Source organism: Lycorma delicatula, chromosome 11 (genome assembly GCF_047948215.1).
Source record: "Lycorma delicatula isolate Av1 chromosome 11, ASM4794821v1, whole genome shotgun sequence".
Lineage (NCBI taxonomy): Eukaryota > Metazoa > Arthropoda > Insecta > Hemiptera > Fulgoridae > Lycorma > Lycorma delicatula.
In genome coordinates this window covers 29,915,501-29,941,861 of record NC_134465.1, presented here as the reverse complement: position 1 = coordinate 29,941,861, position 26,361 = coordinate 29,915,501, and the positions used below count along the sequence as shown (strand labels likewise).

The following is a 26,361-nucleotide window of genomic DNA, read 5'->3' as shown; positions in this document are numbered from 1 at the left end:
AATGAATGAAGTTGTTGACAAAGATAATGTTTTTGAACTTTACATGAGTGAAAAGTCAATAATTTGTACAAATGAGCCAGTAAATAAATCTCTTAACAAGAAATGGGTGGTAAAATGTGATGGTGAGAAATAAATTATCTAAAGACACTAATGAGTGTTGAAAACAGAAACAAACAAAACAATGAAACATTATAGACATTTTCACAAAATGCAACAAAAGAATCCAACACTTTTAGAAATAAAAAGTAAATGTGTAAAGATAATGTGGAAACTTAATTAAAATTATTTAAGCGTATAATTATTATTTGTACATGTTAACTGATGATACAGGCAGTTCAGTTTTTTTTAAAAATTAGTACCTTTATTTAAAAATTTAAGAAAGTAGTATTTTCTTCATAATTGTTTAGTTTAATTATAAATAAATTGGTGGGAAGACTTTTTAGGTAGATTAGTAACTTCTTAGAACGTCTTCCCATCAGAAACTATACAACTTTTCTGCTTCCCCTTCTTTCATATTTCACCTGCCTTCAATTGGTTATTTATTCAAAAAACTAATAAACTTGTAGAGATAATTTAATATATATTGGCTGAATATTTTTTTTATTAATATCCTAATTGTTATTATAATTTGTTGGTATTTATTGTTATATATTATTATTTATCTGATTATATTAAAATTTTAAGTTTTCACATTTTTCATACTGTAAAATATATTCTATAAAAGATTAATTGTGTACATAAATACCTTATGTAACGATGAAAATAAAATGTCAATAGATTTAATCTTTTCTTGTTATCTGTTCTCTTCAAAAAATTATATGATATAAGCAATCCACTCATTAGAAAAAACACATCGACCCAGAGATAAGCATTGAATACGATCAAACGATACCATTGTCGAATTTCCTAGAGTTAAAAAAATTGTGTAAAATATTAGCATAACTTTTTTAACAGATTAATGTGTAATATAGTTAGTTTTACATGTAAACACTATGATTTCATATTTGCGATTTTTCTTATATGAGCTGTAGAAACAAGATTACAAATACATTGAATAAATAAATATTTTGTTTTGATCAAATAATACATTATACAGAATAGTATATTATACAGATCACATCAGGAAAAAGTAGGTGGCATAATCATTCAATGAAAAACAGAACTGCTTCATCACTTTTCTGGATGGATCAAAGAATTCATGGCAGAACTGTGATCAAAGAAGTGGCATAAAATATTATTTCTTCGTAAAATATAAAACAGAAGTGTTTTGAAGTCCATGTTAACAATTAAAAATAAAAAATAGATGAAATAATAGTAAATTAAGTAAGTGAAGTTACTAAATAAATAACATAACTACAAAATAAATAATTCAGAAAGGTATTAATGAAAATTATTTGAAATTATATTTATTGTTTTACATATTAAATTGGAGAGTGGAAAATTCAGTTTTTTGTTTATTAGTATTATTTTTAAACTCATTGACTAAGTAACATATTGTTCCTGTTAAAGAAAATCATTTAATTTTAATTAAATTATTGTAATCTTTTTTAAATATCTGTTAATTTTTAAAAGTGGGTGTGGAAGAATAACAGAATGACTCCTTCTCATAAGCCAATGATATTGGGTTGTAATGACAATATATGCCGATTGGTTGGCTTATAATTCCAAGCTATTGGCTTATAATGATCCTGGATTGATAGAGGAGGATTATTTTGGTTTTTAGGTAACTTAAATTTTTAATTTTGCTGAATATTTGTCTGTTTTATATCCCTAAATTTTATTCATACTTATGTGTAATAAATAATGACCTGAGGGCCCAATTTTATACCATGAAAACTCGTTCTAAGTTTTTTAATGAGCCCTAAGAGAGGTAATATTGTATTTCACTCATGCCGATAGTAAACAGTCTCTTTTTTTATTTAGTCAATTACAGGTTCTTTTGTTTAATTCATACATTTTAATAAAAAGATATAAAAAAACTTACAACTATTTTTTGCTAAGTTAGCTGTTACATAGCAGTGTCTACTGTTTTGTATTAAATAATGTGATCATAAATTTTTTTTCTGACACTATACCACCTTTTAAGGTTATTAAGCAAACATTTTTATACTTATTGTAAAAAAAAATAAAAATAATTTTATTTCTAATTGTACGATAATGCATATAATATTGTAATTAAAACACAAAACACATACTGACATTAATAATTGCAAAAAAATTTGTGAAAGGTTGTGGGTCTATTAAATGCCTATGTACACATAATACACCACATGCTGAAAAAAATCTTAAACCATGAAGTGACTTTACAGAAGAATGATTTTCATCTTTTTGTAAAAGCTGGTTTGCATTACTGTATAATGAAAATGATTTGATAATTCCTGTAATACAAAAAATATTTTATTTAGAATAATTTTTATTATATTTTAAACCAAAGTACAATTAACATAATACTAATAGCCCCTTGCTGCCACGCAGTTTTACAAATTAATGTTATATATTTTTAAAAATTATCTAAAAACCTATTTTGGGTAAAAACTTAGACTCGTGGTGCTCCGCAGCATTATTACTATAATATTATATATTTAAAAAAATCATTTAAAAGCTTGTTACATTTATAATACATATTGTCCCAAATTCAGAATGGCTCACAGATATGTTATCAACATTGACAATCTTTCAAAAAGATTTTCCTGTGAATAATAACCTTGGAAAGTTCCTCAACTGAGTAATAAGTGATGATTTTTTGAGGAATTCTCAGAGGTAAGTTAGGAATCTGATGATGTGTCTGTAGGTCATTTCGAGTAGGATAAAAAAAATCAGCCAAATCCATCCAGTAGAATGCCCGCATGGACTGGAAATAGGTTTTCAGCCCAATTGTTTTAATATATAAAATGTGAAAACACTTACTTTCAATAAAATTCTATGAATAAAATAGCGTAAGAAAAGAGAGGGATAAGATCAGGATTCTATGATCATAAATCATAAGATAAAAACATTAAGTCTGGTAATACTTGTGAAATACCTCAGCTTGAATTTTTTAGCAACTATCAGACAGGAACATAGTCCTTGAATAGTTCTGCAGGAATAAAAAAGAGGACTGTCATCCTACTGGGAGCCCCAGTAAAGAAGATAAAGAAGTAATTGCTCGCTGGCTACTAGAAGTATTGGCACTAATACCATAAATGGAGCCAGGGCAATGGCTGTCCCAGGTTGCTTATCCAAGGAAGAAAAGAGGAAGAAAGAGAAAGTGGATTATCAACCTACAGAAGATATGCCATTGAATAGTTTACAATCTCATTCCCAGATTAGTCATAGTACCATGTATGAAGTCTTCAACTGCATCATATCTATAATCAGGATAATTAGACTGAGTGCATGTGATGGTGGTGGTTGTTCTCACCATTGAAATGTTTGTGGAATCCTATTTTTATTCTTCACTATGATAGTTGCATATGAATTATTTTTTAATTAATTTTCATTCTAATGATGCTTTTGAGTTATTATATTTTCAATGTTTAAATTTAAAGATTTCTAAAATTTTCTGTTCCTTCTTAATAAATTTACTAAATCTGTTTTTCATAGTGGTAAATTGTGGAATACATTTTAATCTCTTCCAAAGCAGATAAAATTGAGGTCTATAATAATTATCTTCATAGCAGGTATGTTAATATGAATAAAGTGGATATTGATTATTTTTTTTTTTGATAAGGCAAATGTATGGATATATCAGTATGTTTGTTCTTTAATAAGAAAGAAAGAGTTTACTACTTGAAAACACAGATTGTTGAAGGAAAGCTAATCTTACTGATCTATTGTAGGAATTTGAATGCCATCAAAGAAAAACAAAAGAGAACAGTATCTGACACTTTTAATATGTCATTGTAATGGCCTGTATTCATAAATGGAAAAGAACATATATTGAAAGAGAAAAATAAAAAAAGTTAATGATTATTTAGACAAGATTGATAATTTAGTTTTAAAAATACAACAAAGCATTTTTTAGATGATTAATTAATGCTAGCATAATTTTAATAATTATGCTAATGTGCATTCTATTTATTAATGCTAAAATACTAATTTAATGTTTCTTTTTAAAATAAATCATGAAATGAACTTAGTCTTTAGAAACAAGAGTTTGTATACTTTGTAATTTATATATAATTACTAATTTTAATTTTTTTTTTGTATTGTGACACTACGAGGGTTATTTTTTTTTCAAGGTCCGATCGGTCATGAAATTAAAACCACAGTGAAAATAAAAAATTTTTATTTGTAACAAGTACTTACATAGTTATGCTATTTCTCTACATAGTTGCCACTCCGATTTAGACATTTGTTGTAGTGTGGTTACAAACTTTCCAATACCCTCGTCGTAGAACGGAGCCGCCTTTGTTTTCAGCCATGTTTCTATGCTGGTCTGCAGCTCGATATCTGTACCAAAATGTTGTCTTCCTAGCCAGTGTTTCATGTGAGCAAAGAGGTGAAAATCGGATGAAGCCAAGTTCGGGCTGTATGGTGGGTGATCAAACACTTCCCGATGAAAACACTGCAGGAGCTTCTTTGTTACAGCTGCAGTGTGCAGCCGAGCATTGTCATGGAGAAAGACAATGCCTGATGACAACATTCCTCTCCGCTTATTCTGAATTGCCCCTCGTAGACGTTGAAGAGTTACGCAGTATGAGGTTGCAGTGATGGTCGTGCCACGTTCCATGAATTCCACCAAGAGAACTCCATTCCAGTCCCAGAACACAGTAGCCATACACTTTCTGTTGGAGAAGGTTCGCTTGAACTTTTTTGGTTTACTGGGAGAACGAGAATGCATCCGCTGTTTGGATTGTTATTTTGTTTCTTCAGTTTCGAAATGGACCCATGTCTCGTCCCCTGTGAGAATTTTGTTCAAAAAATCTCCTTCATTTGGTAGCACCGGAGAAACGTTAGGGAGGTGTCCATTCTCATTGTTTTGTGATGGTTGGACAGCATCTTGGAAACCCATCTTGCACATAGTTTGCGGTACTGAAGTCTCTCACTCACAACAATGTAGAGAGCTGACCTTGAAATTTCAGGAAACGAATCACTAAATACAGAAATTGTGTACCGAAGATTTTCTCGAATTGCCTCATCCACTCGCTCAACGAAATCATCGGTTGACACTCGCTTCCTTCCCTGGCCGCCTGCATCATGAACATCTGCACGTCCTGCTTTAAAGTTCCTGCACCATTGTCGCACTTTGCTGTCACTCAATGAAGTTTCACCGTACACATTACTTATTCGTTGATGAATTTTAACTGCATTACACCCCTCAGCCTGAAGAAATCGAATTACAGCACGCACTTCACATTTGGCGGAAGATGCTATTGTTGTAGACATGTTTACTTGCTAGCTGCGTGTTAAGAACTAAGCGAAGTTAAGCGGCGTGGACACTGCGCAACACATATGCGCAAAGGTCCAATTTTTGTGCGGGTTTTTAATTCACGATCGATCGGACCTTAAAAAATAACCCTCGTATAATAAATAAATATATATATATATATATATATATATATATATATATATATGCAAACAATTACATGTAATGTCAAAAATAAAATCATGACTTTTCGTACTGTTAGATGATAATAATGTTCTTTGCTTTAATGACCTGTTCAGAATAAAATTATTTAGAGAAAGAAATATGTATATAAGGATTTAACCCTGATGAATAGGTAGGTAACCTTTTCATGCAATTTCTTTCTTTTCCTTAACTGTGATTCCTTCTTCCCTTTTATCATTTCTGTACAAATTGGATCATTCTGAGATTCCATATGCTGAAGATGCCAAAACTTTGATAAGAGTTTTTACTCTGATATAACCCTTTCCAAAAATATATATTTATTGCAATTTATATTAATTGTAATATATATTTATTGGCATTGAATGTGGTGGATGGAATAGTTTACCATCTCATTCAAGATTAGTCATATTATCATGTATGAAGTCAAAGGTACTCCGAATGGTATTATTTTATTTTTTTTGTAAAACTAAATTTTATTTACGTAGCAGTTTCTTATACTATTTATAAACATAAACTAAATTATTTATAAATATAAACTTTTAGTAAACCTAGAAATATCTTTCTACATGAATACTGGACTTAATTTCTATATGTAATTCTGCATTTAGGAAATGGAAATTAGCTTCATGAACTTTTATGAACAAATTCTCTTGTCATTTATAATCTTCATTTATATCTTCATTCTTATTTAGGTTTTTTTTTTTACTTATTAAAAAGAAAACATCATTGTGTCCAGTATCTAACCTCTGGTTGTACACTTGAAACTAAAAGATTTGGCCAAAAAAATTTTCAAAATTAATTAATTTATTTGACTTACAACTTAATTATATTTTCTCCCTCAAAATAATGTCATTTTTTGTTAATATACAGTATTACTTCAAGAACTTTTCTACTTTTTTCAAATATGTTCTGGTGTGTGTTCTGTGAAATAACATTTTAAAGTTTTTCCGCAGGACATAGCTGTTAGAAACAATATAGTGTACTGATACATACTATCAGAAGAAATCCTATCAAAATTTGCTCTCTTCCATCATCAGCAAACATATCCTAGTAGAATGGGTTCATCTTCCACAACGGAAAGAAATCTGCAAATCATATGTTTGAAGAAAGACAAACATAAGTCAGGTGAAACAGTTTAGTAATATTTTATCAATATTCATAATTTTGTTATCTTTTTGAATAAATATCATAATCCTGCTGTTTATATCTTTAATTTTTTCTATTATTCTTTTTCTTTTCTTATTTAGTACACACTTTTCAACACCATTCAGCCATCTATCCTTCAGTCTCTCTTATTATTTCTGTCAAGAACTTGTAAAAGTAACTAGTTTTTGTTACTTTTATGTTGAGTATCATTACTCCAGATTAAATTCCCCTCATTTTTCAAGTTGTCATGATTATCATTTTTGAATACTTTTTTTACATTAAATGTCTTCCATGTTACCTTTAAATATGTTTCCTTTTACATTCAACTGCTCTTAAACTTACTTTGTCTTCCTTACATCACCGAGTTGTCTGTTGATACCGTTATCCTTATTAATCCTTGCATATTTTTTGTACTAACACCTACTTTATTGTATTTCCAATAACTGCAATTATTAACAAGGGTAACAGTTCACTTTTCTGTTTCAAGTCATCTTTATTTTTTGTTTAACCTGTTTACACAGTTCATGTAATTAATTTTTGTCATTTTGTTCATAAAATGAAAGAAATACACATAAATTTGTATTGTTTTTACTCAAAATTTTTATTCAACTTTTCTCACTCTCCTATACTATCCCTACCTACTTACTGTTCTTTTTGCCATTGTTATATATTACCGTACATCTTTTGGGTATGAACAAAGGCCATCAGCAAATCCTTATTGTATTTGTAATAACTTTCTTACAAACCATTAAGAAATAAAATCTATAATATTTTTGTTCTAGCAGAAACGTTGTTCATAATTTTTATTGTAGGATGTATCATCCTAATTTTATTATGGTGTGACTTTTATTGCTTCACTTATCATTTAGTTTTGATAAGCTAATATTGTTAACAAAATTATTAAAAACCACATTCAGTGTTCATAGCAATTATATTTAAGTGACATATAAAAAGGAACTGAGTATCCTGATTCAAGTTAGCACTATGGTAAGTCACATGCAATTTAGTAAACTGTTACATGTAAATTCATTCATAATTTGATATAATAGTTTGTTTAAATTTTACCTTCAAATGTAGAAGTTTCCTTATTTACTTGTATTAATTTTTCAGTTTTTTCTTCAGCAGTTTTAGTGCATACTTTACTTGCACATATGTCACATATAGTTGATATTATTATGATTGATATTAAAGTTATAAAAAATGTTCTGAAACAATATCAAATTATTATTAAAATATAATTTTACAACCAACATGAAATTTGAATAAAAAATAAAAACTTATTTTGTTTTAGCAGGTAAGTTACAAGATAAAAACTTTGCTGATGTGTTTGACACTATTTGAAATCACTTCTCCTACATTCATGTCTAGGAGAACAAGTTAGGAAACTTGAGAAAAATGCCACCAATAATATCACTAAATGCTAGTATGGATAATAGTAGCACAAGTGATGGGTCACAAAAGAATCTATATTTTTATAAGAATTTTTTTTAGAAAATAAAATGTCAGTCTTTTGTTTATAGCTGATTAATGATTGAACCAGTTTTAAGTAGCTCTTCCGATATAATAACTAACCCTTTGCATTAACAAGAAGTGCAGAAGGTTACATCAATAACTAACATATTTTAACCATTTAAATTTTTTTTTGGAAGGGGGTAAAAAAGTTTTTACCAATAGTTTTGTAAAATTTTTTACTTTGTATTAAAAAGGAAAGTATGGTGATTGTGCCAAAAATGGGATATCGGGATTTTTGCAAATCTTTAAGATCCAACTAATTCATCTAGACCAGTGATTCCCAAACTGCACTGTGGCTCCATGAGCAGCAGCAGCCTCTTCACAGGGGCACCGTGAAATATTGTAAAAACTTCATAATTAATTGAACCAAGACATTTATAATTATTAATTTAATGTTAATAAAGTAAAAAATAATGAAGATACACGAGTTTTATTTATTTTTATCTCTTACTTACGAGCAGTCATACTTTTACTTAGGGCAGGGTGCCATGGAAAACTTTTAATTGTAAAAGGGCATTGTGACTCGGAAAGGGTGTGGGAAACATTTGGGAACCACTGATGTGCATATGTAAGAACGTATGAGTCTCACTTTAGGCCTTATCTCATATCAAATCAATTTTCTTCAGATTTGGCTCAAGTATTTCGTCTATATAAGGGGCACTGATCATATTAATCTTTTTTTCAAAATTCATTCAGGGGATGGGATATTATAAAACAACCAGTTATCAGTTTTTTTCAGAGGGACTTCAGAGAAAACTTTACTTTGGCAAATTTGTTCCCTACAGTGCACATATAGTCAAAAAAAGGTTTCCCTACCTCTTCAAACTGAAATCTTTTTTTTTTTTGTTTTTTTGCTTTATCTCCCTTCAGTTTTTTTTTTGTTCCGACCAATATGGATCTGTAGTGGTCAGAAAAAAACAAGTTTTGACTTCTTTTTCTTTTCCCAAAAGGTTTTCATTCTTTTGCTCTGTTGTTGTTGCTTTCTTCCATCCATCTATTCATGTTTATACCCTTCTTTTTCTTTCTCTCTGGAAACTTAGATTCTAGAATCATTTTTCTAAATTTATCTCTGTTTTTACATAGAACCTTAGAAATGTTTAATGTTTTCTGATCTGTTTCTGTTTCTTTAAACCAGTTGGTCTTTGCTAGGAATTAAATATTTGTTTTGTCAATCTTTGGTTGTTCATTCTGCATAAATGTCCATAAAACTGTAATCTTCTTTTCTGGATTAAGTCCACTATTTTTTCTGTGTTTGTAAAGTTATTTTTTACTTTTCAATTTGTAAATTCCACCTTCATATTTTGATCCATAAAGTTTTTTTTAAAATTATTTTTTCTTTTTGTTATTTCTTATACTGAAAAAACTATAGACATTCTGCCCCCATACAGTGCTACTGGCAGAACTACAGTTTTATAGTACTTCAATTTGGAATTATATGACAGGTATTTTTTTTGTAAATGTTCTTCATGAGATGATAGACAGTATCCATTTTTTGTACTCTATTCTTCATAATATTTTTTCAATTATATTTGGTGTTATGATTTCTCCCAAATATTTAAATTTTTGTGCTGTAATTATTTCTTTGTTGTTGGAGATTTTAAAGGTTTCAATTCTGTTCTGTTTGTCATTGGAAGACCAATTAGTTTTTTCATAAGAAATTTGAAGATCAATTTTGTTTGCACATTCACTTGGTTTTTGAATTTTGATTTTAGCCTCATCTATATCTCTTATTTTGTAATATTTTCTGCAAAGGCCAGAATGTTTGTACTTATAAATTTAGTTTTAGTGTCCATTTTTATATTTTTATGTACATTTTAAGATTTTTCTCCCATTCCCTTATAACCTTTTCAAGGGCACAATTATAGAGGATTGGAGACAGTCCATCTTGCCTTACTCCAGTTTCATAATACACCCTTCAGTTTCATTATATTAAATTATTTTTTGGAATTTTTTAAATCATATATAGGCCAATCAAAAAATGTCTATAATTCTCCAACATTAATAACTCTGGACCTTCAACACAGAAAAGTTTTTTTTTGATAATTTTTAACCTCTAATGGAGGGGATGTTAGATTTAGAGAAAATTTTATTTAAAAAAATTGTTAAGATTAAACCTATATATGAATATTAAAAAAAATTTTGTAATTCTTTAACATTTTCATGGTAATTAGAATTTAAGTAGTTTTGACCCCTATAATATACCCCAAATACAAAATAAAAAGCAATATTTTTCATTACTATCATAAAACTACCTCATTTTTAAAATATTTTTAAACATCTTTAAACAATTTTTTTTTATTTTTTATTTTTTAAAATCTTTTTTAAAGAAGAATTTCTTCTTTATAAAAAAAATTACTGAACTGTCCCTATAGAGTAAAGGAACCCCCATAATCAAAAACTTTTTATTTGAAATTTTGATGGTTGAAGCTTTTTCTTGGTAACCATTATAATCAATAAAAAAATCCCTATTGTATGGAAGAGTACCAACATTTTAAAAAATCAATTTTTTTTTTCTGTTATTTACATTTAAAAGTTTTTTTTTTTTTTTTGTCTTCAGTCATTTGACTGGTTTGATGCAGCTCTCCAAGATTCCCTATCTAGTGCTAGTCGTTTCATTTCAGTATACCCTCTACATCCTACATCCCCAACAATTTGTTTTACATACTCCAAACGTGGCCTGCCTACACAATTTTTTCCTTCTACCTGTCCTTCTAATATTAAAGCGACTATTCCAGGATGCCTTAGTATGTGGCCTATAAGTCTGTCTCTTCTTTTAACTATATTTTTCCAAATGCTTCTTTCTTCATCTATTTGCCGCAATACCTCTTCATTTGTCACTTTATCCACCCATCTGATTTTTAACATTCTCCTATAGCACCACATTTCAAAAGCTTCTAATCTTTTCTTCTCAGATACTCCGATTGTCCAAGTTTCACTTCCATATAAAGCGACACTCCAAACATACACTTTCAAAAATCTTTTCCTGACATTTAAATTAATTTTTGATGTAAACAAATTATATTTCTTACTGAAGGCTAGTTTAGCTTGTGCTATTCGGCATTTTATATCGCTCCTGCTTCGTCCATCTTTAGTAATTTTACTTCCCAAATAACAAAATTCTTCTACCTCCATAATCTTTTCTCCTCCTATTTTCACATTCAGCGGTCCATCTTTGTTATTTCTACTACATTTCATTACTTTTGTTTTCTTCTTGTTTATTTTCATGAGATAGTTCTTGCGTAGGACTTCATCTATGCCGTTCATTGTTTCTTCTAAATCCTTTTTACTCTCGGCTAGAATTACTATATCATCAGCAAATCGTAGCATCTTTATCTTTTCACCTTGTACTGTTACTCCGAATCTAAATTGTTCTTTAACATCATTAACTGCTAGTTCCATGTAAAGATTAAAAAGTAACGGAGATAGGGAACATCCTTGTCGGACTCCCTTTCTTATTAGGGCTTCTTTCTTATGTTCTTCAATTGTTATTGTTGCTGTTTTGGTTCCTGTACATGTTAGCAATTGTTCTTCTATCTCTGTATTTGAACCCTAATTTTTTTAAAATGCTGAACATTTTATTCCAGTCTACGTTATCGAAAGCCTTTTCTAGGTCTATAAACGCCAAGTATGTTGGTTTGTTTTTCTTTAATCTTCCTTCTACTATTAATCTGAGGCCTAAAATTGCTTCCCTTGTCCCTATACTTTTCCTGAAACCAAATTGGTCTTCTCCTAACACTTCTTCCACTCTCCTCTCAATTCTTCTGTATAAAATTCTAGTTAAGATTTTTGATGCATGACTAGTTAAACTAATTGTTCTGTATTCTTCACATTTATCTGCCCCTGCTTTCTTTGGTATCATAACTATAAAATTTTTTTTGAAATCTGATGGAAATTCCCCATTTTCATAAATATTACACACCAGTTTGTATAATCTATCAATCGCTTCCTCACCTGCACTGCGCAGTAATTCTACAGGTATTCCGTCTATTCCAGGAGCCTTTCTGCCATTTAAATCTTTTAATGCTCTCTTAAATTCAGATCTCAGTATTGTTTCTCCCATTTCATCCTCCTCAACTTCCTCTTCTTCCTCTATAACACCATTTTCTAATTCATTTCCTCCGTATAACTCTTCAATATATTCCACCAATCTATCGACTTTACCTTTCGTATTATATATTGGTGTACCATCTTTGTTTAACACATTATTAGATTTTAATTTATGTACCCCAAAATTTTCCTTAACTTTCCTGTATGCTCCGTCTATTTTACCAATGTTCATTTCTCTTTCCACTTCTGAACACTTTTCTTTAATCCACTCTTCTTTCACCAGTTTGCACTTCCTGTTTATAGCATTTCTTAATTTCCGATAGTTCCTTTTACTTTCTTCATCACTAGCATTCTTATATTTTCTACGTTCATCCATCAGCTGCAATATATCGTCTGAAACCCAAGGTTTTCTACCGGTTCTCTTTATTCCGCCTAAGTTTGCTTCTGCTGATTTAAGAATTTCCTTTTTAACATTCTCCCATTCTTCTTCTACATTTTCTACCTTATCTTTTTTACTCAGACCTCTTGCGATGTCCTCCTCAAAAATCTTATTTACCTCCTCTTCCTCAAGCTTCTCTAAATTCCACCGATTCATCTGACACCTTTTCTTCAGGTTTTTAAACCCCAATCTACATTTCATTATCACCAAATTATGATCGCTATCAATGTCTGCTCCAGGGTAAGTTTTGCAGTCAACGAGTTGATTTCTAAATCTTTGCTTAACCATGATATAATCTATCTGATACCTTCCAGTATCGCCTGGCTTTTTCCAAGTGTATATTCTTCTATTATGATTTTTAAATTGGGTGTTGGCAATTACTAAATTATACTTTGTGCAAAATTCTATAAGTCGGTCCCCTCTTTCATTCCTTTTGCCCAGCCCGTATTCACCCACTATATTTCCTTCCTTGCCTTTTCCAATGCTTGCATTCCAATCTCCAACTATTATTAAATTTTCATCTCCTTAAAAGTTTATAATGAAAATAAAAATAAGACTTTCAATAATTGAATTGCAAAGACTTTTAAGTAAAGCCAGAAGGGTTTTTGCAATGAAAAAGTTGTGCAAGTTATTGTATGACTTGACTGGTGTAGCACTACTTAAAAGTCATGCAATACTTGCCACCTTTTATTAACATTGGTTAATGAATTAATTTTGGTCATGTTTTATTGTTTAAAAATCAGTTTTTCTTCTTTTGCTCTAAGTTATTATTTTACCTTTTGTTCATATTTTAATCAAAATAGGTTTAACATGTTGGATGATTACTTATCAAATCCAAACAAGTTTTTTCATGCAAAAGTAGGAGATGAAATAAAATAAAATGCTAGATTATAAGAACTTCTCTGCTTGCCTTATATTATTCATTATTTTAAACTTATTTCATATTTTTGAGTCAGTAATTTTTGCTGCAGTCTGCCACCTATAATTAGAAATTTCAATGAAGATGTATTATATAGGTAAAAGTTTTAATGTGGTTACCCATGCTATCAGTTGATTATGCTAATTCACTTTTTTCAATTAGTAATATAGGTGTCACTAAATCTAAAAAGTAAAATTTTATTTCTAATGTATATATTTAATTTTGTTTTTGGATTATTAGATTTCAAATTTGTTGTATATGCATGATTATTTCTTATTTTGTTATTGAAATTCTGAATATGGGTTAGGAGGTTCATGTTCAGATAAGAACCCTGAAGTCCTATTTATTTTACAAGTCTTATTTACAATAATTTTTTCCTTCATTTATGAATCTTAAATAACCATTATTTATTATGTATAATGTATTATTGGAGGAAAGTAAATTCATTAAGTTGTTAAACAAAACCTCCAAAGATCTGATCCAATACGGATAATATATTTAAGGAGCTATGATATCTTTATAAAATGATTGTAATATATGTGTTTGGATTAGATGATTTCATCTCTTAATGCTTTTAGTTGTTTTACAAAAGTTAAGCAAAATCACAGATAAAATGTTTTTGAATTGCAAAAGATTGCCGTATAAGCTATTTTGTATAGGTAAGAAGATGAATTTGTGACTTATGAAAAAATTTTCAACCTTAATCCAGAAATTGAATCCAATTACCTTATTATTTTAAAACTGAAAAATTATCTTTGCAGTAATTTTTTTTTTTAAATGTCAAGAGGTGTAATTTTGTATGGTTTCCAGTTAATTCTATTGTAGTTTTATACCTCTGAAAGTTTTTAAATGTCTTCAGTATTAGTTTTAATTTATTTAAATATAAATTATATGCACTAATTATAACAAAATTAATTAATAGAAAGAGTTCTTCAACAGCTAATAAAAATGTTATTTTTTTATCACGTAATAAATAAAGATGATGTGATTTTGGATGAATTTCATAAAAGTGGAGTAATGAGGAATCTGAAATTGATAGTGTAGAACATCATTCAAGCGCAAATAATTATCAAAACTAATTTTATCTAAAATCGTGCTTCTTTTTTAACTACAATTAATAATTTTAACACAGCTCTGAAATATGCTAAAATTAGCTAGTATCAGGTAAGTTCATTTAATTAAATTGCTGGCACTGAAGTGTTAATTTATTTAGGTTTAGTTTTTTAGATTATAAACTGAGTAGGAACAAGTAATTCTAATTATCTAATTTATTTTAATGTAAATGTAGATTAAACAAAAATACTGTTATAATACTTTACTTACATGATAGAATATTGTAAATAACTATATGATGGTATAAAATCATCTTTTGTTACACAATTACTAATATAGGTGTCCACAAAAAAATCAATACCTTGATGCAAAATATATGCTATACTGTCTTTGTGACAACTAGATGGTAAGCATAGTCCCATAGATATATATTGTCTTTTAATCATTATGGGTATATTTTCTTCTTCCGGTGGTATAAATAATACACGACACATTTGCCCGCTAAATCCATTTTGATGATTTTTTATATTAATGCATTCATCCATGTTACCATAATCTATAATATTTCCTTCTAAAAATCCTGATTGTAGCTGTGTAGATGAATCTAGCACTGGAAAATAAATAAATATTCAAAATGAATATCGAGGTTTTAAAGTTATATAATATTTATTACGTTTTTCTTAAATTGATAAATTATACTGAAATGAAAGTGCAACAATTTTTCCTATAAGTGTTCAATATGAGCCCATTTATCACATGGCATACATCCAGCCAATAGGAGAGTTCCCATATTTTAATCAGCAAGTCTGCAGTAACTGATGCGACAGCTGCTTCAATTCTGTGTCTCAAGTCAAGTGGGTCAGCTGGCAATTTTGGCATATACACTTGATTCTTTAAAACCCTCAAAGAAAAAAATCACACATGGTCATATCAGGTGAACATGGAGGGCTAGCAAACAAACCCTTTCAACTGGTCTTTGGCAGCCAATCCAGTGGTCGGGGAGAATTTCATTCAACCAATCACATACAGCGTTATGCCAGTGAGGAGGGACCATCTTGTTGCCAAATAAAATTTTGTGGTTCATTTTGCAGTTGAGAAAAATTTCCTAGGACTACGCACAAAAGACTCTCTTACATGTTCAACATTGTCTTCAGATATACTTGGTCGTTCTGTACTCTTCCCTTTGCTATTACAGCCAGTTGTTTCAAATTGTTTATACAATCTACGAATGTTTTATCACTTGGGGAGTCAACAACCGAATGCACGTTGATTGATAATTACAGATTTACACTTTGCAAACTGCAAAACAAAGAACGCTTTCTGTTAGGGTTGCCATCTTTGCTATTAGCACTTTCAAGCAGAAGGTATAGAAAAACTATACATGAACTTGTGAACAGCTGTAACTATTTGAGTTGCTCTTTCATTTCATGTATAATTAATCAATGTACATGAAACTTCAGAACTATTATATAGCTTTAAAGAAGATTGATTATTCATTTTGAGACCCCCCTGTACATTTAAAATATAAAATAATAAAAAAATAGAAAAATCATGAAAATAGCAAATAATTTAAGATGTAGTGGATGTAAAAATAATCTTTACACTGTAATGAATAAAACAATTCAAACATGTATTTGTACCTTCTGAGTTTCATCACAAGTTCATGTGCAATTTTTGAATTTTTTGTCCTGGAAATCTCCAGTTGTAAAAATTTACTGTGATGTTGATAAATCTGTCCTTGATATTTTATGATTTATTTTAGTATTAAAACCACAGACTTGGGGTTTTACATATTTTAAGAAAATTATGAATGAAATGATAGTTGGAAAATGTCTGTTCCATGCTGGAAATTGAACCTGAAATCAGTAATCCAGAAGGAAATGCTAATCACTAAACTAATTGGCTGGCCACCTGTTTATATGCCCATCAATGCTGGATGCATACTTTAAATATGACAGCCAGATTAATCTTAAGCTACGAAAGTTATGCTTGTTGTTTGGAATTTTTATAATGGAGAATAAGTTACATTATAATTTTTTATTGAAAAAAATTCAGTTGCTTAAGTAATTCGATATGTCTTAAAGGTTTTTGTCTAATCTAATATGCAGGAATGTGGAGTTCATAAATGATACATGTGATTGAATTGGAAGATGAGGCCAAATTAATGAATTATTTTGTTCACTAATTAAGGACGTTGCTGAAAAGATATTTTAACGATTTAATAAATAAAAATTTGGAAAGAAATTAAATATTAAAAAGGGGATATCTTTTACATAATATAATTATATAATTATATTAATTATAAAAGATAAATTATATAAAAGATTAATTATATTATGTAATATTATTTCTTTTATTATTACATAAAAGAAATCATATTATTTAAAATTATTTATTTATTTTTTTTTGTCTTCAATCATTTGACTGGTTTGTTGCAGCTCTCCAAGATTCCCAATCTAGTGCTAGTCATTTCATTTCAGTATACCCCCTACATCCTACATCCCTAACAATTTGTTTTACATATTCCAAACATGGCCTGCCTACACAATATTTTCCTTCTACCTGTCCTTCCAATATTAAAGCGACCATTCCAGGATGCCTTAGTATGTGGCCTATAAGTCTGTCTCTTCTTTTAACTATATTTTTCCAAATGCTTCTTTCTTCATCTATTTGTCGCAATACCTCTTCATTTGTCACTTTATCCACCCATCTGATTTTTAACATTCTCCTATAGCACCGCATTTCGAAAGCTTCTAATCTTTTCTACTCAGATACTCCGATCGTCCAAGTTTCACTTCCATATAAAGCGACACTCCAAACATATACTTTCAAAAATCTTTTCCTGACATTTAAATTAATTTTTGATGTAAACAAATTATATTTCTTACTGAAGGCTCGTTTCGCTTGTGCTATTCGGCATTTTATATCCCTCCTGCTTTGTCCATCTTTAGTAATTCTATTTCCCAAATAACAAAATTCTTCTACCTCCATAATCTTTTCTCCTCCTATTTTCACATTCAGCGGTCCATCTTTGTTATTTCTACTACATTTCATTACTTTTGTTTTGTTCTTGTTTATTTTCATGCGATAGTTCTTGCGTAGGACTTCATCTATGCCATTCATTGTTTCTTCTAAATCCTTTTTACTCTCGGCTAGAATTACTATATCATCAGCAAATCGTAGCACCTTTATCTTTTCACCTTGTACTGTTACTCTGAATCTAAATTGTTCTTTAACATCAGTAACTGCTAGTTCCATGTAAAGATTAAAAAGTAACGGAGATAGGGAACATCCTGTCAGACTCCCTTTCTTATTATGGCTTCTTTCTTATGTTCTTCAATTATTACTGTTGCTGTTTGGTTCCTGTACATGTTAGCAATTATTTATAAAAATATATATTTTAATTTTCTTGTCAATTGTTTATTAGAAATGCTGTATTATAACAAAATTGTGATGTGTACATTTTTTTCAAGACATATTTCCATGTTTTTTCACTATTATTGAAGAAATTGATACCTCATATAATTCAAACGTAGAAACTTTCATTAATATTTTTAACAATAAAAAGTGACAGCAAAATTTATTTTGAAATGCTTAAATTTTGACAAAAAATTGCATTGCCAAGATATTGCTGAAAACACGATAAATAAAGGAACCAGAGATTCTCCATTTTGTACTTCTTGTATCATTATGATTTAGAAAAAAATACGAGTACTTTCTTAAAAAGCTTTGTTGTACAAATTTACTGCAAAATTAAAGGAAGAAAATAAACAGCAAGAAATGGAAGTGAAAGATTAGACAGCATAAATTGGCATAGAATGATATTGTTTCTAGAGGCATTGTCTTATGTTTTGTAGTACATTGTATTTTTCTGTTATTGGACTTCTTAATTTTTGAGAAGATTTAGCGATTCTTCAGCTGATAGGATTTTGCATTGTGTAATACTATCTCTGAAAATCTGGATCCTAGGAGCTAGTGTGAAACTCTAAACAAGACTTATTTTCCACAATAATTGCATCACTTGGAAATGTATAAATGATGCCATTGCCCTGTAATTGTACGATCCAAGTTACTTGACCTGACTCACAGGTGAATGGCACTTTCTTCTAAATAATCGAAGTAGGTGTAGTTCTGCGGAGAGATTGAGTGTAACTTCTCCAGTATAATTAAACATTTTGATTCTTGGAATGTTTGATTGCAACTAGACAATAAAGTAAATTCTGAAACAATCAGGTAATGTTCTACATGTGAAGTTTCTTAGAACCTCCCAGCTATCCCTAAATTATCATTCTAATAAGGAATGGATTGATATTTAAATTTCTCAGATGACATTGGATAATTATATGATACTGTAGATATTTTCAAAACACTTCTGATCTACCATTTTTATTGGCTCTGGGTTTATAACAGGTCTGTGATTGCTATAATACAGATCTCATTGACTGTTGAAGATTTGTATATAAAACAGGCCTATGCATGGAGGTGTCTGTATTAGCTCATATGCCAGTGGATGATAAAAATATAAGTGTATCGTCATTAACAGGTTGACTGCTACATTCAGATTAGCTATACTTGACTACACTGCTGCAAAAAAGTTTTTCCCAAAGTCTTTTTTTTTCTTTTCAGTCTAAACATTCTTATACAAAATTTCATTATCTTATGTTCTATCTAATTAAAATAAAAAAAAAAAAAATATAAATTTGGGCCTCATAGCATTTCAATAAGAGACATATTAATGCTTCAAAAAAAGATAAATTCAAAAAATGAAGCTTAAATAGGGGTTTTATAATTACAATATACTGCTTTGTTTCAAGGGTGGAATAAGGAAAAAACTATTTCAGTCATCTGAAACAATGAGTCCAAAAAAGTAGGTTTGTATGATTCATATCACACACAGAAAAAGCTTTACATCAAATTTTTTTGTCGCTCAACTTTTTATTTTGTTATTACTTTGTAATAACAATTCAAAACGAACTTTGACATGGAAAAAATAAAATATTTCTAACTTATGAAGGAATCTGTAAAAATATTTATAAGAGTTTATGTACACTATTTTCAAGTTTTTTTTTATCTATAATTATTTCAATCTATTAGTGGTTTAGAAAAAAACAAATCCAGTAAAATATACATTGCATATCCCTGACACTATGTCTTACCTTACTTCTGACTCGAGTAACAAAATTATTCAACAGATTAAATTTATTTTGTAAAAATCAGCAGTTATTTTACAACAATAATGTCAAATTTATAATTTTGGGGAAATAGCCTAGTAACTTTTGAATGAGGCTATGCACGAAGAAGCTAAGTATACCTTTGGAATGGTAATTTGATCTATTAGTATATGATGTTTTTATTCTGAAAAATGATATACAATAAAGATCCTTAACAGTTGGGAGTTACTATTACATTGAAATATCAAAATGGGTCACACAGCCTAGCTGTATGTTCAAATGTAACTTAAGACCCAGAATTAGGTGTCATAGCAGTCAACCTGTTAATAAATCTAAAACTTGGCAAAGTTTCTTAATAAAAAGTGTTTTCTTTAGAATGAGAATTTGAGACCCAAGAAATATGATTGTTAAAAAAGTGCTTTGAATAAAATACAGTTAATAATTCTATTTTCTGTTTTTACATAACTTCATGGTATACGTTTCATTACAGAATTGTTGGACTAAACGATGATCTGTATAATAAACTAAAAAATATAAAATTTTGAATAGAATTTATTGAAAGTTGAATATTCCTAGTTTTACTTACTCTTCAATGCCCATTTTTTATTTTCAAATACACCATTTTTAAATGTAAGAGTATCATTATGACATTTGCTAATATTCACGTTTCGTGTAGTTCCTTCCCACAGCGAATTTACAATAAAACTAGGTGTTAATTTTGAACTACTGGTTTTTATTATATTATAGTAATAACTTCTGTATTGATCCCATGCTTTTACAACGTTGATATCTATTATTAAAAGATATATAATAAATATGATAAAATTCCATTTTGATGAACTCATATTAACTCTTGTAATATATTTTTATAAAACCTGTTTTTTTTTTTTTTAATTTATTTATAATTCAGACAAAATTCCTGCAATTCAAATGTTTCATATAGTTTTTTATTATATAGTAAATATTTTGTATTAAAATATGGCAAAAAATAAAAATTAATCATATTTAAAATTAAAACTGGAAAAAAAATCTTAGAATACAAATCAATAATTAAAAAATATATATATACACTTATTTGTTTGTACAGAAACAAAATTTTGATGACCAATAACAATTACTGATGGATAATGAATTATGTAGCGCGTAAAAAATTCCATACCTGACTGGGATTCGAACCTGAACTTCAAAGTGTAAGAGGCAACCACTCTGCCTCAGAGATTGGTGGCATAATATGTACTGTACACAAGATTATACTTGTATATACTGGCACTAGTTCAGGTGTTGTGTGCCATGCACTGTACATGCTAACAGATTTGGTGGAAAAAGTTTTATTACACCAAACTTTGAGTCAAAATTTCCTTCTTACATTTTGAAAATTGAAGCCCTTTCTATAGGAAATTATACACTTTCCTCTTCAGTGTAGTTACCGATCAGTGTTGTTAATGATTTTAATCTTAAACCTCTTTAATACATCAAATATAGTTGACCTCTGTGGTGGAGTGTTGGTTGGTCTGCTTTTGCTTTTCTGTTTTGAGTGGTGGCTGATATGTCATGTTGGTTGGTCAATCTTTCATCTGGAGATCCTGGGTTCAAATCCAGGTCAGGCATAGTATTTTTCATACGCTACAAAATTTCCATTTCATATTCCCACACACAAGCTTCCAAGTTTTACAGCGAATTAATATTAAATTATTAATTAAATAAAATAATTAATCTTTGTTTTGTTTGTAAAAAATAAGAAAGAATTGGAGCTCAAAAGTTATTGTAAATTTTGTGTTTTATGTATTCCAATGAAACAATAAATTTCTGGTAATTATTATCATATCTCCAGGAGTAGATAATGAAAGCAACCAAGCATTATATAAAAATAAAAAATAAATTTTTATGTTCCTATAATTTAACTTTAAATAAGGATAAAAATGTAAAAAAAAAAAAAAATACTACCTTAAGACTTTGTTCACATCAAATATTTATTTTGAAAATAATTAATCATAACTTATTAAAAATAATTATTTATAATACACCACAAACGTACTTGTTTTCATTACAAAAATGTGTTACAAATAGAAATATGAAGTAAACACAATTACACTATACTCAACTATACAATTCTTGTCCCATTCCCCACTCATTACAGGAGAGCTGAAAAGTTCAGAACAGCTTACAAAATAAAAAAAACTAAAAGTAAATTTGAAGTTTTTTATTTACAAATAATAGTCATAGTAGGATTTGGAAGAATTACCCAAACAGCTAAGTGTTATACGTACACAGTTAACAACTGATGTTATATATCTCATATTGGTTGGTTTTCAGCTGTTAAATATTTTTTGTAAATCTTTTATAAATTTTATTTTTATTTTGGATTATTTCTATAATATTTAGCCAAGAATTAAAGATCAGTGTTTTTTCTTCAATAAAAAAAAGGTCAAATGACGTTTTGTTTTTATTTAAATTTTAAAATTTCAAATTTGCTTTTTCTAATCAGACTGTGTAATTACAAAATTGTGTGGTTAGATTACCAAATTTATAATATTTAATGATTATTAATTCGTAAAAATTCCGGATCGTACAAAAAAAAAAATATTTCATGCCGTCATACGGAAGCGTATCGAACCGGGTACAATCGTAATTCCCAATTTTTGGAAGTCATAGAGAAATATTTCGGCCTTTCCAAACATTCATTTCAACTACTTAACAGTCAACCGCTCTCAGACTTTTGTTGATCGCATGACCGATGCTTACACACAAAATGTAGTATCTGCCGTCCTACGCATTTCGGCCTCTCAAACATTTCGGTTCGGAACTCGGTCAGGCATGGCATTTTCACGCGTTACAAAATTGTCACTTCATCTCATTCTCTGAAGCAATACCTAACGGAGGGTATAAAAAGAAAATTATGGTATCCACTATGATACTGGCATCAAACTATAATATGGCCGTCAGGGAAGCGAAGAAATCGAATAATGGACATTCCGTTGGTTGAAACTGATGGGATGTCAGATACTACTGATGTTATGACTTAAATAAAAAGCAAGCAAATAATAAAAAAAACCTAACAAAAATTTTTGTGCATTAAAAATTTAAAGTACAAGTTAGAAAACAAAAATCAAACTTTTAAAAACCATCTAAAAAGGATAAAAACAAATCAAAGGATATAAGTAAACTAAAATCAATTAATTAATCACCTAAAATAAATTTCAGATGTTCTACCAAGTGAAATTAGCCATTAAATCCAAATTCAATTTTTTTTTTCACTTTCCTGACATTGTATAGCTCCAGAGCTACGCTGCAAGAAAGAAAGTATGATAAAAGTAAAAAATTGAGGTATGGGTTTTTTGCATTTCTCGATGTTTGCATGACCCAGAAATCCCCATTAAACAAAAATAAGTGGGGGGTAAATATATTAGTATATATGTACTATACTGTACTGATGGCCTGTTTGAAGCTTAATAACTTTTGACTGGATAAATAGATTTTGATGAAACTATTTTATAGAGGCTTGTATATATGTGGTAAATAGTTTCTTTGGGGTCAATTTTTTAACAATTTCGCAAACATAACCCCACTTTTTAAGCTCAGTACATGCGTACATGCCTATCTTACCTTTTTAAGAAAACATTTTGCCCCTATATTCTCCCTTTCCCCAAAAATAGATTTAAAAAAAATGATTATTGATTATAATTATAAACAAATTTTTTTTTTTGATTTTTAGACTTTTTTCATGTATCAATATTATTCCACTTTATATATTAAAAAAAAAGTTTTAAATTTACTAAATAATCATTCTAGATGATTCAGATTTATTGGTCCCAAATAACTGTCTGGTAGCCCATTTTTCTATCTTGTAAACATATGATTGTTTGAAGACTTGTCAAGTATATTTATTTTGAATCATTGCTAATTTTGCACCTACTATATATTCTTAAAATACAGTAATGATATTGTATGACATAGAAGTTTATCTAAATAATTAATTATTTTATAATCTCTACATGCTGAACTGGTAAACATGTTCTACATATTATTTTATTAAAAAAAATAATTATTTTCTTACTGTATTAGTTTGTAACTTTACAGTGTTACTTATAACAATACTACAGCACTTTTTGATAACAATCAAAAGTAACTATTATTACTGTTGTTATTCTTATATACTGTAAGTTAATAAATCTAATTGTAACAACCCTTAAAAACATAATTTCCAAAGCGAAATTTAGAGTCAAACTTTCTGAACCATTCAAAATAAAATCAGGACTTTAACAGGGGGCTAGACTCTGAACTCTCCCCTTTACTGTTTACTGTTTAATTGTGCCTTGGAAAAGGTCTCATGACCTTTTCCAAGGCACACGCTTACAGGTCAGCTGTTAAGATTGGTACCGTCAATCTTAAGTGCCTTGTATTTGCTGATGACCTTGTTCTACTTGTGAACAATTTGGAAGAAGCTTAAACACAAATCGAAGAACTGGGAAAGATAACAGTGAAGATTGATCTCACTCGAGAAAACAGAAGTTATGCCCACTTTCGAAACAAAATCTCCAGTCCTCTAAGTAATAACAAGAAATTAAAAATAGTCCAAATTAAAAATAGATATTTAAATACCTTGGTAAAATAATAACTTGGAATTTTAAAGAAAAAACTAAAATTTAGAATAGAACAACCAAACTTAAAAAATTCATTTTGGTACGCTGGAAGGTGGAAATAGATTTCACCGGTGCTAAGTAGGGGATAAAAAAGATTTCCACCTTAAGAAAAACTTTGAATTTACTCAATACAACAATAGTTGCATATATTTAGCTTAAAAATCCAGCAATATTTTAGTTATCCCTTGCCGTAAGGGTTGGTTATATCACAAATTATTTCAAACAAAAGTTTTGGTAATGTTTAGAGGACTAACGACCACTTGAAATGATTCGATACTGTGCCTATGATTTTTTTGGAGGTATGATTTTTTTGTCTTTGAAACCCCATTTTTTCCACCCCATGGGCCAATGGTTGGCGATATCAAAAAACTTTACTTAGATAAGTTTTAGGACCTTATTGAAAGAATAGTAGGAACTTTAAACGGATTTGATATTTTACTTAATTAGAAAGTTATATTTTATTTTTTCACATTGAATGAAATTATTATTTAGTTCTTATTGCAGAGAAATCTAATTTAAACTGAAAAACAGTCCATAATTATTCAGTGAAGTGAAGTTAATTTTGTTCAAATCTGTAATTTATTTTATAATCAGTACGAATTATACTTTGATAATATTTACCTAAGTTTGATGGCTAGTTTGTTAGTTGTTGATATTTTTAAATTGTTGTACATCACAATCATGTTTTAACTGTAGTAAACATTTATATATATATTTATTTCTTGTGAAACTTGAAATTTAATAATATAAACTTATTTTTTTACTTTAAATTTCCGCAGGATGTAGTGAATATTATCTAGTCTGCCTTTAAATGGAGAGATAACATTATGTGTTATTAGCCTGCCTGTTAACTGAGGATTTATGCCTAAATTATTGTTTTTGTAATTTCTTTATTCCATATCTTTTGGCAATGATACAAATTATAAGAAATATATATTTCTTTTGAGTCTACGATGTTTTGTCTTTTGTTAAACAGTCAGTTAATTGAAGCACTTGTGTATATGAGGTTTACAGTTTTATGTAATTTCTTATTATGAAAATTTTAAGTACTTGGAATTAATTATGCTTCTAGATCTTTTCAGAACTAATTCCTGCTGCAATGGTTTATAAATTTACAATTATTAACATTTGTAATTTAAAATGGTTAGAAAAAATATACAGTATAATAAAATTATGCAGTGTTTGTTTTGTTTTTATTGAATTAATGTTTTAACATTTTATTTTATTCAAATATACTAAGATGGAACTTTGATTTCTATGTAAGTAACAAACATATTTTTTTTGTGGTGACCTTTAAAGGTTGATTCTGATATGTTTAATACTAGTAAGGCCTACAAACAGTATTAATATGTTGTATACATCCATGATTAAATGTACATTTGGTTTGCCTAATATTTGATTGTGATTTAATTTATGTACTAAGTTTTTGCGTGTCACTGTATGCTTTAACAGAATTGTATTTTAATTGTGGTTCTGAAAGTAATAAAGTAACTTTTTCAAAAAAAATTTTTGGTTTTGTTCAAATTAACCCAGATGTATCTGTAAAGTCATGTTTGAAATTACTGGAAAAATGGAAAACAAGTACCTAAATGGAGGCAAAACATTTTAAGATTTCTAAAAGTGTTTGATAGTATAATGCAGGAAAACACTCATGAGTAGTGTGCATGTAATATGGACAGTGTTATTTCCAGCTACTAGATGGCATACAGTGAAACAGTGAAAGGTTCAGCGCATATTCTAGCTAGCAAGATATGAATCCAAGACCTGGTACAATGAAAACATTCCATATCAAAACAACATCAGTCATTAGGGGAAAGTAACTGAATGAAACTGGATAAGAAATGTTCAGGTAAGCTATATTATTTGTCATGAACGCATTAGAA

At 29.0% G+C, this 26,361-nt stretch overlaps 1 protein-coding gene across 3 annotated transcripts in view; it reads right to left on the bottom strand.

Annotated features, from left to right (window-relative positions):
* LOC142332232 (nose resistant to fluoxetine protein 6-like) overlaps positions 1-26,361 on the bottom strand; it is a 58,436-nt gene that overhangs the window by 29,607 nt on the left and 2,468 nt on the right. For all 3 annotated transcript variants that reach the window (XM_075378528.1, XM_075378529.1, XM_075378527.1), the window contains exons 2-6: positions 20,425-20,757; positions 14,938-15,277; positions 7,763-7,902; positions 2,200-2,378; positions 746-906 (exon numbers count right to left, since the gene is read on the bottom strand). In XM_075378528.1, the coding sequence (XP_075234643.1) occupies positions 746-906; positions 2,200-2,378; positions 7,763-7,902; positions 14,938-15,277; positions 20,425-20,683 (1,079 nt within the window). In that variant the 5' untranslated portion in view covers positions 20,684-20,757. The remainder of the gene's footprint in view (positions 1-745; positions 907-2,199; positions 2,379-7,762; positions 7,903-14,937; positions 15,278-20,424; positions 20,758-26,361) is intronic.